Source organism: Aphis gossypii, chromosome 1 (assembly GCF_020184175.1).
Source record: "Aphis gossypii isolate Hap1 chromosome 1, ASM2018417v2, whole genome shotgun sequence".
NCBI classification, from domain to species: Eukaryota; Metazoa; Arthropoda; class Insecta; order Hemiptera; family Aphididae; genus Aphis; species Aphis gossypii.
In genome coordinates this window covers 12107101-12125725 of record NC_065530.1, presented here as the reverse complement: position 1 = coordinate 12125725, position 18625 = coordinate 12107101, and the positions used below count along the sequence as shown (strand labels likewise).

At 26.3% G+C, this 18625-nt stretch overlaps 2 protein-coding genes across 4 annotated transcripts; one reads left to right on the top strand and one right to left on the bottom strand.

Annotated features, from left to right (window-relative positions):
* Positions 1-564: 564 nt before the first annotated feature.
* Positions 565-12810, top strand: LOC114122165 (guanine nucleotide exchange factor DBS-like). 3 transcript variants are annotated; one of them, XM_027984748.2, is made up of 20 exons: positions 565-665; positions 749-1000; positions 1308-1391; positions 1854-1968; positions 2040-2130; positions 3747-3977; positions 4086-4360; positions 5732-5852; positions 6094-6207; positions 6998-7192; positions 7746-8084; positions 8621-8755; positions 8821-9003; positions 9072-9263; positions 9324-9449; positions 9536-9733; positions 9800-10014; positions 10101-10257; positions 10314-10440; positions 10522-12810. In XM_027984748.2, exons 3-20 carry the CDS (start codon positions 1313-1315, stop codon positions 10629-10631), a joined length of 3003 nt encoding a protein of 1000 aa, XP_027840549.2. In that variant the 5' UTR covers positions 565-665; positions 749-1000; positions 1308-1312; the 3' UTR covers positions 10632-12810. The 3 variants fall into 3 exon arrangements, with proteins under 3 accessions (XP_027840549.2, XP_027840550.2, XP_027840551.2); XM_027984750.2 differs by having other exon boundaries at positions 620-637; XM_027984749.2 differs by having other exon boundaries at positions 598-1000.
* Positions 12811-14409: 1599 nt separating this feature from the next.
* LOC126555056 (uncharacterized) lies at positions 14410-18213 on the bottom strand. Its single transcript, XM_050210026.1, has 3 exons — positions 17913-18213; positions 14797-15131; positions 14410-14567 (listed from the first exon to the last, which is right to left on the bottom strand). Exons 1-2 carry the CDS (start codon positions 17985-17987, stop codon positions 14859-14861), a joined length of 348 nt encoding a protein of 115 aa, XP_050065983.1. The 5' UTR covers positions 17988-18213; the 3' UTR covers positions 14410-14567; positions 14797-14858.
* Between the last annotated feature and the right edge of the window lie 412 nt (positions 18214-18625).

Below are 18625 nucleotides of genomic sequence, written 5' to 3'. Positions count from 1 at the left end.
TGTAGATGTAGTTTATTTACTACCAAAATAGTAGTTTGTAAATTGTCGTGATTTCGACGACTTTTATAAATGTGTTAAATTCAATTTTGAAATTTAAACTTTCAAGAATTTTGATCCGGTAAAAATTTTTGCCGTCATTCATAGATAAAAAAAAAACCTTTTCCTGCATAATAAATAAAAATAAATAAAATATACTATACAGCTGGTAGTTCAAAACGTGTCAAAATATTTATAAAATTATACCACATGCATTATTTAAAACGATAGAAAAAAAAACATTCAAACAATTAAATGCTTCAGATTTCGATATCATAACATAATTTATTAATCACGGCTTAATAGTGTTATTTAGCCATGTTATTACCTAATATCATATTGCAAAGGATGTCGGCGAAAACCGGTAGGTACAACGGATTTTTCGGACACGGCCTTTGTAACGGCACGACATAACGTAACGTTGCGAAACGTTCGATATTGTGTACACCATGTTAACATAATATTATAATAACAGTAAGTATAATAGTCGTGCACGGGAATATTCCCGTACGGACGGCCCACTGGTCTGTGATACGGCGACCATCGCACCATAAGTAAAACAATAACAAAAACGGTGAAGTGTTATGAATAATAATAATTGGTAATGTGATTACGATTACAGAAACATAGTAATAAAATAATATTATTATTTATTTTTTTTAATATCACATCAACTACACCTTTTACCTGGTATTGATATTGATGTATTAAGGTATTATTGCACATCGTTTAAGTTTTTTCGTCGGCTGCGAGCAAAAGCGACCGGATCGACATTCGTTTGGATTGATTGAGCACCGTCCGAATCGTGTTTCGTGTGTTCTGCGATCGTTTTTTATCGCGTCCGTCGATTCTAGAACTTCCGGTACTCCGATAGTCCAATCGACGGCATATTTTGAGTTTTAGCTATTTCTCCCGACAACCATGTAATCTGCGAAGTCACTGGTATCTCGTTTTGTAATTCCATGTAAGTAAACGATCACACAGTCCATGTCGGTAATAATAATAGTCGAAAAGAGTGATTGGAATTCAAATTGTGTTTTCCATTGCGCCCGTTCACAGAATATCAACTATGATTTCATATTATAATCGTGTGCTCGGCTATCGTGGACGTATCACTGATCTCCGTTATGTCTCAATAACGATGACCGAACTGCGTGAACGATATACTGTTATAGTTTTTACTAATCACTATTGTAATCAAAAAACATTCCAATAACAACTTTGAGGACTTTGAGAGCTATCGTTTAATAACAAGTTGTTCCGTTTTGCAGGAAGAATGTCGTCGATGCATGAACTAAAACCTTCAATTAATAATGTTTTGGATTTGTTGGCTCAACAGTTTATTGTGATTTCTGGTCAGTATACATGTTACACTTCTAAACATTATTGAACTTGTCAATGTACACGTTACTACAATGCATACATAGTAATAGTCTAGCTTAAATGATGCTTTATGATTTTCAGTGCTTAAAAAGAGCATAGGTAGTAATTTTCTTTTATGAAACGTTAACCAGCTTATCTGTATATGACAATTATTTTATTAACTAAATAATTTTAAACTTAACATTTTATTATAAAAACAATATGTAAATATAAATATGAATGAAAAAAGATATTTGATACTTTCTGCATACGTCATAGATTCTTTTCTGAATATCTACCAATAAAAAGTTAAATTTATACTTAAGTACCTATGTTTTTTAGTTACTAGAAGATTCTTTTCTTTTTTTTTTAATATATATATTTAATATTTTACAGAATGGTAAATTTAATTTAATAATTGTAATGTATTTACTATTATAAAACTTTTTTTTTAGGTGGTAAAACTAGAGAAGGCTATTCTATTATATCATTTCCTGATAGTGGCAATTTTGTTGATTTGCCTGAGGAAGGCTATGAAAAATTAATATCTTATATTACTTCAGTTCCATCGTATGTATTTTTGTTCTATTAATATAAAATATATAAAATGTAGGTAACTAATTTACCATTTTTGTTTTCAGGTTGCAGGAAGCCGATTTAGGTTTTGTTATTGTTATTGATAGACGTAATGACAAATGGAGTTCAGTTAGATGTGTTCTCTTACGTTTAGCAGTAAGTTTAAAGTTATTTAATTATATTATGAAACATTTGTAGTTAATATATCAATATATCAATTAGTTACATATTTTTAGTCATAAGACGCAATTTAAAGTTGTGTTAAATAAAATTAATTTATACATATTTTTTAAAATATTGACGACAATAATTATTATAGGTATATATTAAATATTTATTATCTAAATAATATTAATAAATATCATTTAATAGCAAATATAATAACGTAAAAACCATAATTAGGTATTTCTTTAGTATTTTTAATAATATTATTATATTTGTATGCAAATTTAAGTATGAGTTATCACTTATCACTATATATCGATAATTCTATAACTAATTCATTAACGTCAAAGAAGAATATTTAAATTCAAAACTATCCTCAAGTATAGATTAATAGCATATCTTTGAGCATGCAATAAAAATAACTGTTCATTTACACTTAAGCATATACAATTAAGTTAATTTAAAATTAGCAAATTTAATACACTAATATACTATGATGCATGTATAACAATTTGTATACCAAAAAAGAGAAATGAACTGTGAGTTCCAAAAAAATAATGTAGATTTTTGTAAAATATACTTGATTGTATTATTATATTAGTACATTACACTAAATCCATAACATTTTCATCATATATGTTTTAAAAACAGTAATATATTAAATATGTATGACATAATTTTTAATACATATACAATTACCGATAAACAATACCTTTAGATTCCTAGCCTCACTTGTGATTATTTTCAAGACTTAATTATTATTAAATGTTATGTAATGAAATTAAATCAATTCATGTTTACGTTATATTAAAATAATATCAGAATTCTTTAATAATAATTTGCATAATTGTTTTAGTTTTATAATATTTATTTAAAGTTTCATACTTTTTTAATAAAATTAAATATTTAAAATAATTTATTTTGTTTATATCAATCTAAAGATATCAACAATGGATATATTTATTTTTATTTAATTATTCATTAATCATTAGTATATACACTTATTTTAAATCATAAAAAAATAAATAAAATGCTAATATTACTTGTATTTTCACTTATTTTTCATTTTTTTTTTTTTAATATTATTCGATTTAAAAAAATTTAATATATATATATATGTATTTAGTTAATATTTATATAAAAACTATTAAAAATAAAATAAGAAGTATAGATAAAAAACAAGATCAGCTATAAGTATGAATGTATGATTAAGTATCTAACTGATCTTGCCAATTCACTGTATAAAAACAACTAATGTAAAATTTGATATTTTTAGCATCCAAGTGGGATGGTATTATAGTAATTCTCCCCACTTAGTTCAAAATGTGTACAATTTTATTTATATTCCTACACTCATTCAAGTTTTAATGTATCTTTATCTCTGATAAATAGTTGTCTTATTATATGTGTTCTTTAAGACTAAATTTAATGTCTTATAATAAGAATTTAAACAATTATATGGTTGTAAGAAACTTACTATTAGAATTTTATCTAAAATATAACTTCACAATCTAAAATTAATTTAAAATATTGATTTAATATAAAAAAAAAATCTATAAGATTGATTATATAATATATACCTAATGTTTTGTTGAACATTTTGACAGGAATTTTTCCCTGGGCTTATACATATAGTTTATGTGATTAGGCCAAATGGCTTTTTACAAAAAGCTATATCAGAAGTGAGCAATAAGTTTTTTAAAGAAGAATTTAAGTTTAAAGTCGTTATCTGCAATGTCGTTGAAGAATTACATGAGTATGTAGATAATACTGAACTTACCATTGACCTTAGTGGCACTTTGCCGTATTTTCATCAGCACTGGATACAACAAAGAATGGTAATTTAATATATAAAAAATAAACTAAATCTTTTTGTATTATACATTTTGTTAATATTATAAACTGTGCAATGAACATTTTTTTAAAAATCAATATTTTTTTTTAAGGCTTTAGAAAATTTTTCAAATGAAACCAATGAGGTTTCTTTAATGTTAAATGAATTCACTGAACGATTAGCAAATGATACAATTGATTTGCCAGACACTAAAGAACAATGTGCCGATTTATTATGTTGTCATGCAGTTGAATATGGAAGATTAAAAAAATGTTTTGCAGAAGCTGTTAAAAAAGGTGAAACTTTGTTAATTGATTTCAAACAAGATACTGACACATACCATGGTACAATACCATCAACAGTTACTAATGTTGCTGCATTAGAAAGGTAATTTAATTATACTTCGTTCCCTAAAATTTACAAATAGAGTTTATTCTACTTTTTTTGAAATTAATGAATAGTACATTTTGAGAATACAATACTTAGTAATTAAAGATGTTATTTGAATTACATAAAACTGAAGTTAAAATAATAAATAACTTAACTAACAATAGTGTGCCTTGTTTTATAATATTTATTCCATTACATAATTTTCTTTTCTGTTTGCACGTATATTTTAATGTTATTTATTTCTTATCTCCTATACCCACCTATAAATCTGTCTATTGTTATTTAAGGTTTTTAAAATCTTCTATTTATTTAATTTTTACTAGAGATTTAAGCAATTATTATTTTTCTAAAATGAATTTGAAATCAACAATTGTTTGTACTGCATATGTTCTAAATAAAATAAGTTATTAATTATTTTATTTGATTATGGCAGTATAATTTAATTAAATTCATATTTTATAGCTTAAATATGTAAAACAATTAATGTAGAATAAGACACTTCAAATTTATTTTCAGATGTATCATTGATATTTAAAATTATCTTTGTTTTTTATTAATAAAAATTGTTATTTACCAACTAAAAAAGCATTCTGTATCAAAACATTATAATTATATTCTTAAAATTTCGGCTAATATTTTGATATTCTATTATACTGTTTTAAATTTTATATTTGTATTTTTTTTAATGACATAAAAAATTAAAAATGTTTTCTTATTTTTTTTTTTTTTTTGTTATCATTATCATTAAAGAAGTGAATTTTTCACCAATTTGTTTATTAGTAATTAGAAGTTATTAATAAACTTGTGATTATATTATATGTTTACCACAACAATTTATAACTCAATTTATTTAATTAATTGACACAATAGCTTTTTTTAACTTTAAGCTTCATTATTTATTTTCTTTCTCTTACCCATGTACATCATAGCAAATTTGTGTTCAAATGAATCAATCTTGTGTTAGCTTTGAATATGATTGAATCGATCTATTATAAAAATTGAATTAAGAACATTATCTGTGGTCTTACATTTATTTTTATACAATATTCAAATTTTTCTTTTTATCATATCAGCATTTTTAAGGTGTATTATTATCTATTTTACTAATACATAACCTAAATACAAATGAAAATAAAATTCCAACATGCAAACACAAATAATGTTTTAGTATTAAATTTGATTATAGGTTAAATAACTATTATATTAAAGCTATCATCAATTATTAGTTTTGTTGAACATAAATTTGTTATATTGTGTAATGTATGACATTTTCTTAAGAGAGTTATTTTGTACTTATTTGTATTACTTATTTATGTATATTTATTATAAATTCTAATTAAAATATAATTTACTATTTATTTTTAATAGATTATTGGTGCAAATGGAAGAAACAGAAAAAGTTTTTGATGATTTTTGGGAACAATTTTCTGGAAGACTAAAGCAATGCCATTCATTGAGGGCATTTGAAGAAAATTTTAATATTGTACAAGTATGTAATTAATAATTATAATTTAAATTAGTAAATTTTTATTGACGGATATTTTCTTATAACAGACTAGTTTGTTTTTATTTTTGTACAAATGTAGTAAATTAAAGACCCTTCTTACATTAACTTTGATATCTGCTATTTAGAAGCTTTTTGTTTGATTAAAATTAAATATGAATATAATTTAATTAAGAACTATTTCTACTAAATTATTTACAACTGTATTTTTATATTTTATATTTAGAGTTCATTAAATGAAAATTTGAAAATTCTATCTGAAATGACTGATGTTGGTGATTCTGTTGAACGAGTTGAAGTATTACTTGAAGACTTGGTTACATTTCAGACATCCAGTCGTGTATGTATTTTATTCTTTAAATCATAATTTATTTCATGGAAGAATATTTTGCACAGTGTATGACTGACTATTAATATCAGTTATATTATTAAAGCCAAGTGGTAGTCTTCTTAGTATATACCAAAATTATTAGATTCTGTTAATGTCAAAGAGCAAATAAAGTACATTAATACCAAAATTAAATCCTTTGAAAAAGACAGGTAATATTTAATGGGACTAAGAATATGATACAAAGAATGTTTATGACCAATGACCATAAGGAGGAATATGGAAGAGAATAGAATATGATTTCTAGAATGGTAAAAAGAAACACAACATTTTATAGATTTTAAATATATTTAATGAGCCGTGGTTATTGAAAATGTAAGATATTAATTTAATGACAGCGTCAGAACAAAAATTTATATTAGAGGTTACTGATCTTCCACTAACAGTCAGGTGTTAATGAGGTACCACAAAATACATCCAAATGTACTTAAAACATTATGTCTATTTTTTTTTTTTTTTTTATATCTTATAGTTTAAAATCATTTTTCTGCTTAGGATTAAAAATATATTTACTAACCTATGTTATATTTTTGTGATGTTGACATAAAAAAAAATAATTTGACTGTACTTGAATTTCTAGTCAGGAAAAAAATGACCGTAAGGTGTAAATGACAGTTAACATTCAATTGAACATTTATTATTAAAAAGTTATATCTTTTGTTAGCAAATATTCTTTTTGAAACTGGATTAATATTTTAATTAATTTTAGTCCTTATTTAATAATTAAAAATATTAATTTTAGGAAAAAATAAAACTGAGTGAAGATTTATTAAATTGTGGTGGACAATTATTAGCTTCCAAACGGTATATTGTATTGGAAAGTATTCAACCAAAATGTGATGAAGTTCAACGTCTCCTTCAAACATTAAATGATCGTTTAGATAAACGATTGCAAACTCTAAATAAAAGCTGTGAATTACAGGCTAGGATTCAAAAGGTATGTATTAAATTTAATAGACTTATATTATCTATTATTTTATATTTGAATTAGATGTAAAAATGTAGTATAACTACTAACTATAAAATGAAAAAAAATACAAATAGCAATGTATAATATTATCTAAAATGCTTATTAAAGTTGTTCATTAGTCTATAACTTATAATATATGTTTTATTTTTTATTAATTTAAATATAATTTATTCATAATAGCTTTTTTATGTATCAAAACACAATTTTAATCCTCATTATTTTCATAACATCAACCTTGAAGCTATAAAGTGTGACTGAAATAAAACATAAACTATTGGAAAAATCCTATCTGATAAAAATGTTCATAGTAATTCTAATTAAATTTCTAAAAGTTTTTTTGTAAAAGAACATAATATATTCTATGTACCTTCCCAAATCTAATAAATCAATTGTACATTTTAATTAAATAATAATAAATATATCTAAATCAATAATATCTTGAACAACATTGATGTATTTTAAAGCACTTTAATTTTTAATATTGATATTAAAAGTTTTAAGTTAATTTTTTCAACCATAGGCTAGTGAATGGTGTGCTAAAGGTGTTATGCTTTTGGGCTCAGAACCAGCTGAAAAATGTATTAGTGCTGAACAATCACTTGCAGAATTGGAAGAGTTCATGAGTAGTGCCCATCACTTAAAAGTAGAGAGTCCCAGAGAATTTTACTCCTTATTTGAAGATACCATAACACCTGAAACTAAACCTATAGTCACACAAGTCCTTCAAAGACTTGATGACGTTACTACCATGTGTGACAAACGTTTGGCAAGTCTTAAGCGTTACATTAATAAGCCACGGCCTATTCTATCTGTTAATCCTGAACCAGCTATTCCTATTAATTTAGCTAATATGACCAAGGTAAGTTAAATAAATACTTATAAGTTATATTTATATATCAAATGGTAAATTAATATAATATAATATAATATAATTATTAATCATATTAACTAGGTATTTACATTATTTGTTCTTTGTATATCTTTATGTATATTTATACTTTAGCTTCTTTTATAAAATACATTATTTAATTTGAAGTTCTAGGATTTTATATATAATTAGTCGGGTGTATCATTTTTTTTATCCTGTTTGTATTAGAAGAACTCTGTTTAATTGTTACTTGGATTCCATATGTTGAACATGTAGAGGTTATATTTTTTCTTATAGTCATATATTAGTTTAGTATCCCTAATTCTTAACATATTTAATACAATTTGGTATTTTCTAATATTAAAGTTTTTGGGCCATTTGTTCTTGTTATTTCACTTAATTTTTATTTTGGTTAATTGTGGTCTGAAAAATATTTATGACATAACTAGGATCCACCCACTTGAATATTTTGTATTATGTTTATTGTTATTGAATAACAATTATAATTGACATAACTGATATTTCAGATTTCAAATGGTGTAGATGAATGTGATAGAGCTGTACAGAACGAAGAAAATAATGCTACTAAAACCAAACATGTTCTCACTGAACTTTTATTTACAGAACGACAATACACCACTGAGTTAGGCTCTATACTTAGAGTATGTTAAAAAATAAATAATAATTTTTCGTATTTTTGTGTATGAAACGGTATTTATTTTTTAAGGGATACAAAGATCAGATGGAATTTCCAGATATGAAAAATTTAATACCTGTAAGTTTAAAGGGAAAAAGTGAAGTTCTTTTTGGAAATCTTGAAAGTATCCATAGCTTTCACAATCAATTTTTTTTACCGGCTCTTGAAAGTTCATCGAGTATTGAATCTGTCGCTGTCTGCTTTACAGATAATGTAATAATTGTTCAGTTATTCATATCACATTCATGTATATTTTTAATTATATTATTTATTGATTTCAGAGGGAGAAACTTCTTCAGCTTTATACTTACTATTGTGTTAATCTAACAAGGTCTGAAGAATTAAGAGAAACAGTTGGTGAAGATAATCCTTTTTTTAAAGCATGTCAAGAAAAGCTTGGACACCGTTTGCCTCTTGGTGCATATTTACTTTTGCCTATGCAAAGGATTACTAAATATCAACTTTTATTAAAAGTAGTTTTGATAAAATAACAAAATTGTTGCAAAAATTCTTCAACTGTAATTTATTTTTAGGAACTGTTGCACAATGAAAAAAATCAAAATTGTATTACCAAGTTGCAAAAAGCTCTAGATTGTATGTTACTTGTTCTTAATAATGTTAATGACAATATGCATCAAATTGGCATAACTGGGTTTTATGTAAGTTAAAATTCATCTTGGCAGAGTTTGAATTAAAACTACTAAAATAAAATATGAAGAACTAAAATATTTTTTGTTATACATAGGGTGATTGGAATGATTTGGGCGGTTTACTTTTGCAAGGATCATTCTCTTTGTGGGTTGAAAACAAGAAAGATTTATTGAAAGAATTAAGACTTAAACCAATGAGGCGTCAAATTTTTCTCTATCAGCAGGGATTACTATTATGTAAAAAGGTCTCTAAAGATAATAAACCAATGTATCATTACAAGAAATATTTAAGGGTGAGTTAATTTTTTTTTTAAACATATCTAGAATATAAATAGTTTTATAATATCCTATTTTTATAGATGTCACACATAGGGCTAACAGAAACTGTCAAAGGAGATTTATGCAAATTTGAAGTATGGTTAGAAGGGCGCCAAGAAGTTTATACAATTCAAGCATCAAATTTACAGCAAAAACAACAATGGGTTTCTGAAATTAAACGTGTATTACTTGAACAATTAGCTGAATTGAAAGGAGAAAAAATTAAGCAGTATATAAGTACTTTTGGAAAACATGTGTAAGTTTTTTGTTTTTGTTTTTATTATTATTGTATACTGAATATTATGTATCTACTAAGTATTACATTATCATAAATGTATACAGAAACTTACGTCAAACACATTCCTTGGATAACCAAAGTGAAAACGGGTCTAACCGTAATAGACGCCCACTAAGTCATCATGAAACAACTGATGATGATTCATCTGACTATAGTTTGACTGATGACGAATCCCTTGATGGGACAATTAAACAAAAAATAGTAAGTTAATTGAAAAAAATTATTTTTACAATGTAATTCTTATAACTTCTTTCCAGGCTGATAGTTATATATCATTAGCTGATTATAATGCACTTCGGCCAACAGATGCTACATTAAAAAGAGGTGATAAAGTAGATCTTCTAAAAGCTGGTTCGAGTAGTTGGTGGTATGTCAAAGTTCATGGTAAGTGTCAAATGATTAATTAAAATAATCTTTAAAGTTTTTACTTATATAAGAATATATTATAAATATTATTTTCTTTAGGTTCTAAAACTGAAGGTTGGGTCCCAGCCGCACATTTAGAGATCAGTGGTCGTAAATCTTCCCACAGTTCTCAATCTGTTTGCAGTCATGGATCTACGTCTACAGAATAAGTCGCCAATATGTTTGTCTAATCAATAAGTATTTTACATGTTCTACATAATTGTGATATTAAGTATTTATTTTGTTTATTATTATTTATTTAGTCTAAACAGGACTACTATTAATTATTAATAATTAAGTCCTATTTTTACACGTTTAAAATTATTATGTACTAGTGAGCATGTCATTTACTGTGGCATAAAATTATCGTGAGCTTCCTTAGAGTTAGTTCAGGAAACATAAAAAAGCTTTAGGTCTGCATTCTTTGTACTACAATTTAGGATATTGAGGACTGGTATGTAAATTATGATCAGAGTAATATAATAGGTAATATAACTTGTATTAACTTGATTGTATTTTGGTATAGAGTGTAGCATTAATCATTGCTAAGTCGAAATATTTTGTATGAGAAATTTAACTATGTAATAACTATTTTCAGTTTACAATTTTGTATGTTAACACCCTTTTCCCTAATATTATACCACAATCAAGTTCAAATTCTCTTGTTACAATTTCAACCAGTACTTGATTCAGTTGTTCTGTATTACATTTTTCCGAGTCAATTTCAATTAACACAGTTTCAAAAATTATATAATCGTTTTAACTATACGTATTAAATACAACAATTTTTAGAAAAGCTAATGTGCTTGTGAATGATAATAATATAAATTAACAATTTTTGATACGTTTATACTATGCACTTAATTTATTCATTAAATTGTAATACATTTTGATACCTTTAGCTCTTGGGCATTATCCTCCTGTTTTGGTTCCTCTAATTCCTCGCGAGTTTTGTTGTAAAATATTTAAATATAGTTTTGTTGTGTATATCAATGTTTAGGAATGTTCTTTTTTAGTTTGATAATGTGATAGGTAAATATTAAAAATGTGATTTTTTTTATATAATGATTGGCTACTTAAAACAATTTATAACTGTTCTTTTTAAATTTTTTTTTTTTCGCCAAATATATAATGTTTTCATAATAGCATAATGGGTGGTATGTGCTAATGTATAATGTGATATATGATAATCAAAAATTTGAATCACATTATTTTAAAATAGGTTAATTGTTATCTTCAAAATGTAATTAAATGGTGGTTTCCTTTTTTTTTTACAGTTTAGTTATCAATTTATGTTTAAAATGATTAAAATTACACTAAAAACATATTGACTAAATTTAAATTTGTTTAAATAGTTATTTGAATATTTCTAATTTTTAAGTCAATTTTAATTGACTCATAAAATTTAAACCATACTAATCCAGTGTTCAAAAGTGACTTGTTTTTGCCATTTCAATTTGATCTTAAATTTATTTTTTTTTTAAATTCTAGTCATTAATATATTAAAAAGTTTTTCTGTCTGTGATGATCAGATTTATTATTGTTTGTCTATTATGGATTAAAAGTTTGAAACACATGAATAAACAATGATTCAAATTTTATTCCACGGTTCCTAGAATACTTTTTTTTTTTAATAATTTGGCGAGAACTTAAATGAAAATAAAATGCAATTAATTAACAATTGTTTAACTGCGGTTTTAAGAAAATGTTACTGGTTAATTACTAGTCTTCTTAGTTAATTGTTTTGACTGTTTCCCAATGGGGTTCTCCATTTTTAATTAAGTATTAATTGTAACTCACCTTTTATTAATTATTATGTTTATAATTTATTTTTCCTACACATTTCTCACCTTAAATTATTATTATTATTATTATTAGTATTACTTATTATTATTATTATTAATGATTTGATTTTAAAAATGTAATTATTTTATAAATGAAATGTTTACCAAAAATTGGCAATTGTATGTTTTTTAGTATGTATACATTTTACCAGCTTTAAGCATCCTTATTATTTTATTAATTTTAAACATACTTTATATGGCTTTTTAAGTTAATTTTGTAATATTTGAAATAGAAAAAAAATGTTATGTTTTAGCAATAGATATATCTATGACTACAGAATATTAACTTTGTTGTAACCTATTATACCAAATACCGATTTAATTTTTACTTAAATTGCCTAAATAAATCAGTTGTACCTATGTTAAATATTAAAATGTAAAGAGTATTAGCTGAAAAAATGTCACTATTTTATTGTTTTTGCAAAATGTATGTTTAAATTAAACCGTTTCACTAGCTATGACTATATATGTATTTTTATAATAAAATGATGTTTAAAGAAATATACTTTATAGTTGTTAATTTGTAAATCATTAAAAATTTTCCTAGTATTCAAGTTGAAACAATTACAAACATATTTGCATTATATTATAGGAAATATTCAACAAATGTATTAATTATTGCTTAACTATAGTATTGATAGTATTAAAAGTTAAAAAAAGCAACTTTCAAAAAATAAAGGAAACAGTTAGGTACAATTTTGTAGGAATGCAGCTATGCATTTTTCAAAAATGAACATTTAGTATTTCAGTCCATCAATCCATTTGATAATCTACTAATTACTAACCTAAACTAACAAAACCGAAGAAGTCTAAACAGGATTATTGGTTACCAACACCTTTGGATTTGATATGAGTGGGCTTAGCATTGCCGTATTTGTCGGGTGACATTCACAAAACTTGTTTTCATTTCTCAGAACAGAGAGTATAGATGATATGGAAATAGTGAAAGAGTTAAAAAAAATTATTCTTGGTTTTTTTTTTGCGTGTGTGTTTATTTACCTAAATTCAAAATAGTCTATTAGATAGGTACTTAGTTGTATCAGAATTCAAAGATATATTTTGAAAGCCGAACTATAAATTATCATTAAGTAGGTAGGTATCTAAGCTAGTATTACAAGTTTTAACATATTATATTAGTTGGGTACTCGTATAAATTTGTATTTTTTTTTAAATATTGTCGCATGTAGTATATTGTACATAACAGCGGTTCCCAAACTTTAACGACACGTCATGCCTTTGAAACTAAGGTTTTTATTCAGGACGCCCTTCTCCAAACCATAGCGTGACTTAGTATATGGTCATAATCGGCGAAGTTTATTTGTCTATAAAATTCTTGAGCTGCGCGGCGTACACTTTGGGTACCGCTGGAAACCTATTCCAAATTTGCGGTAAGATAGCATTCGAAAAATTAGGATTAGTTAATAATTGGAAAAAAAGTGTAATATTTAATAGGTACCCATACCGTAAATAATAATTACCTCATGCGCGCTGAATGATACACATAATACATAATATTAACTAGGTACATAATATATTATGAGTTATGACATGAATTTATGACAATGTTAGTGTGCCGTTAGCATAGATAATATTATTATATATTATCTATGGCCGTTAGTCGTTACGGCGATATCTTAATCGTGTTACAACAAACGAAAACGATAAAAGAAATTTCGCAACTTTAATCTTATTACATACCATTTACATTCCTAACTTAAAAATCTTAAGTTAAAGTTGCTAAAATATATTATCGTTCTGTTTATTAAAAAAGATTAAAATACTTTTTTCGAGCAGCAACCATAATAATTATAAATTTATAAATCTCGTAAAAATTTGATGCGGCCATGTATACTAGTAGGTACAAATTCAAAATTTTTTTTTTTAATTGTATTGATATATTTAACCTAATTATGGATAGAAAATTATGACTCATTGAATTTCTTTAAATTAAAAAAAATATGCGTACATAATTACTGTAATTGAATGTTGATTGTTCGATTATATGTGCAGAACCTTATACACATTTTCAACATAATTTTAAAAACATGTATTTATGTACCTATGTAATACATTAATTGTATTGGCAAATAGATAAGTTATTCAGTATTTTAGTATATCATTTTATTAAATAAATGTAATTAATTACAAATATAAATTCATAATAATGGTTCATGTATGAAAGCTTGACGTGGAATTTCTCTTTTCATATAATAAAAACAGTTACAAGCTTCAGTATAATCCCATTCATTCTCTTCTAAACATCTGTAAAAAACAATTTAATAAACGACATATAAAAACACAAAAAGCTTATTTATAGGTTTAACAATTTCAAAAAGAATTATTGAGGTAAATTTTATATTATATTGTTATCAAATTGTAAAATATTTAAATATCAGATGAAGAAATCTCAAACTACGTCTAACAAATAACAATACATCAACTTTTAATGTTGTGATTAACATGATTCAAATATAGATACTTAATAACTTACTTTTCAGCCCATTTAATATTCATTCCAGAATCATTTGAAAAATTCTTAATCATTTTATTTATTCACCAAGACATTTTATCAAAATTAGGATCAACATCATTAATCACATTTATGGGCTCTTCAGTTGACAATTGATTAGTTTCCAAGGATGCAGAAGTCGAAGGTGATTCAACAGTTTGTTGATGTTGTGAGTCTGCTTGAAAATTCACATAATCAGTAGCAGGAGCCATTTGTTGAATCTGTGGAATGGATTTCGGCATGCCCTCTTGATTAACTGAATGTCCCTCATCATGTGTTGGTTTTGGTTTTAAAACGTGGAATTGTTTTGAAGACTCCTGAAATGCCAAGTATTTCACAAAAAATAGGTAGGTATGTAAAATGGTATGTATACTTTTGAATGTTTTAGTCTTAATACCACTTAACATGTATTCATATTATACGTGTTTTAGGGACTTACAACAATTGTTTCCTACGCTGAATAAGTTGGTAAGTATCGACTATTTAATCTTATTTCATTTTTACGCTAAATGTTGGCGAGGAACCACAATATTGATATTTTTATTGTGCTAGCTTAAGAGGTTGCCAAACCCGCATGACGTGTTGTCTTGTCTTACATATACATACAATGATACAACCAGAGACGCATTTAAGAATTTTGCACCCCAGGTTATCTGAGTGCCATTACTTTTTTTTATCACCGAATTGACCTAAGTGCCGTATTGTATTAAAATGCTCTTCAAAATTTACCGCCGTGGCTAAAGCCCCCCTGGCCCCCCTAAATACGTCACTGCATACAACATACCAAATTTTCGTTCAGGAGAATCAAGTTTATGCTGTTAGCTTTAATAGTAGAGTTAATTGATCTATTGTTAAACTTGAAGGTAATAAATAATAATATTATCTATTTACACTTTTATTGGTACTTTAATTTTTAAGTGAGTTATAGTTATGTAAAATATTTATAAACTTCAAAATGCTCTTAACTCGATTCAAAATTAAAATATCAATAAATGCCTATGACATGACCTAGATAATATTCTTATCTTTAAGTTTGATAATAGGTAAACTTATTCTATTATTAAAGCTAATAGCATAAAATTGATTCCACTGAACCAAAATTTGTTGTGTTGAGTTTATGTAAGACGGAGACAAGTAGACAACACATGCGCGTGTGGCGTCCTACATATTTAGTCAGGTAAGCATAATAATTAAAGCTCTAAATGTTATTATTGAATGAAATATTTACCCATAAGAATAACTAATATTATTAAATAGCATTCTAAATGTATTTATAAATACCTACCTATCTTCATTTAAAACATAATATAAAGTATCTTATGCTTTACATATGTGTTGAAAAAAGTATTAAGTTTTTTCATTTCCTAACCAACAAGAGTAAATGTAGTATTTCACAAGATAAAAAAATATTTTATGATAACAATTTTTAATTTTCTTTATAATTATATTAAGTTGCATTGATATTTAGGATGTACGACAATGCTATTTAATTGATTTCAGGATAATTCAGAACTGTCATCTCAGGACTGCTTACTTGAAACCAAATTTAAAATGCCCTAGTTGTTACGCCGACGACGGACTTCCGACCAGAACAACCCGAGTTGGATATCATTTAAGTCTTCCTCGCGTTCCTACCTTTATATAGGAAACAGTGCCGGGATATACGTACCACGGGTATATGTAATCTTCGAGTCTTTTCCACCATAAAGGAGCGTAGAATCGACAAGCGCACACCATCGTACCTCACTAGTTAACAGTGCCATTCTAATTTATTTTAGAGAGTGTCATTAACTAGCGAATACGAGGGTAAGACGTACTTAGTTGGTTATACCGTGTATACTGAAATACGGGTATACCACAGTACCTAGTACTATAAATAAAATTAAAAATATTTTGAAAACTTAACTGTATATGTATAATATATATAACACTAATATAAACATTTGGTGTAAATTTCAAGTATTTCAAATCATTAGTTTTTGAGTTATAACTACGAGTATATAAAAAAATCGATTTGGTCGAAAACTGGTTTCGCGTAATAATTCCCGTTTTTCCGTATTTTTTTTTTTGTTTTTCTAGATTTTTTTGAAAACTGTTGGAAAATGTTTACTTTTGACTTCTATAATCCATCAAAGATATTCACTTTTCCATTTGAAACCACCCCCAAAGTTTGAAATTGAAGCATTATTTCGACTAGATATGCTGTAAGCAGACACACACACACAAAAAAAACATATTTAAAAAAAAATACTCTGTTCAGAATCTAAAATATATTATAAAAATATTATATTACTTGTGTTCACATTAATATTTTAATATGGAAAATATGTGTCATAATAAAAAAGAAATGGGTGGTGCTGCTAAAAAAAAATGCGGTAAATCGTTTAAGAATCGGAAAAATCGGAAAAACATCCCCTAAGCGGCTAAGCTATACCCCACTGACAACTGTTGACTAGGTAGGTACTAGAAATACCACAAAGGCTGTGAGATTTGCGTCAGGGTCGACGTCCGTTCACGTAAGACTAAAACTAAGTGTGTAATTTACCTACTGGCTTCTACCGAGATAGATATCGTACCAACAAATTTCAATTTTGAATTTACGAACTAAATCCGGAGTTGGTGTATTATTTACAATTGTATGACGTAAAGAAAAGCACCGGTTTTATTGATCGGACCGGAAACATGAACTGACGACGGTTATAAATATTCCAACTATTAAAAATATGTAAAATATAAAAACTAATAAACTAATAAATAAATAAAGTTATATTTACTAACTATTTTAACTTTTATTTTATTTTTTATTATATTATTGTAATGTTGTATGATTGATCGCTCTATGATCAGTAGCGTAATTAGAAATGTACTCGGGAGAGGAGGTATTATATGATTTTTAGAAAATAAATTGTTTATTATTAGGTACCTACTATTATATAAAATAAAGTTTTAAGTTATAATAAAATAAATAGGCATTAGGAGGTTAGTAGTAGCAGTTATAAAACTAAATCCATTTTCCTGGGTCTCTTAGGTATAACAATCAATTCGGGTTTAATTTAGATATCCCTGTGTTAAATCTCGGATGTGAAACTACCTAGTACCTTGTATCTACAGTCTTCATTTTTGGCCCAAGTCTGCAGTTTCTCCAACAGTTGCCACATCGCTCTTTCTTCCATTTCGAAGCTGAAATCTGAGTAGGTACCAACTTTGTATTAAAAGCAAATAAGTTTGAATGATTCAAGTTGTGATCGGTTAACAGTAACTCAATAGATATTGTACAAGATATCGTTTTTGTAGTGTAGTCCAGTCAATCTAAAACCAGATTGATACGATCATTCGCTAGAAAAAAAAATCTCAATAATTTTTGTAGTCTTATTTTAAAATATTTTAAAGAAATTTATAAATATTCAACAGTTAAATTTAATAGTAAATAATTGAAAAATAGTAAAAACAATATTTAATAATGTACCACTCTTGTTTATTTATTTTATTATATTTTAATAGCTATATAATGTAAGTATTATAGGATTTGCGGTACACCCGTTCCAGGCGAAACGTCGCGTCGTACACGCGACACTTATCCGGTTTCGCGACGATGCTCCAAGAGGTACCTATATATGGGTACCGCGGGGCGTGGGCTGCAGGACGTCCAGGACGTGCTAATTATATTGTAAGCAGTGTACTTACACGCGATCGCATTCAATATTGTTGTTGTTGTAAGGACCGGACTTATCCGCGCGACTTTGAACCGTTGTTTACACACACGTGTCATGGTGTATTATGGTCGCGTTGCGTGTGCAGATCGCGTATTACG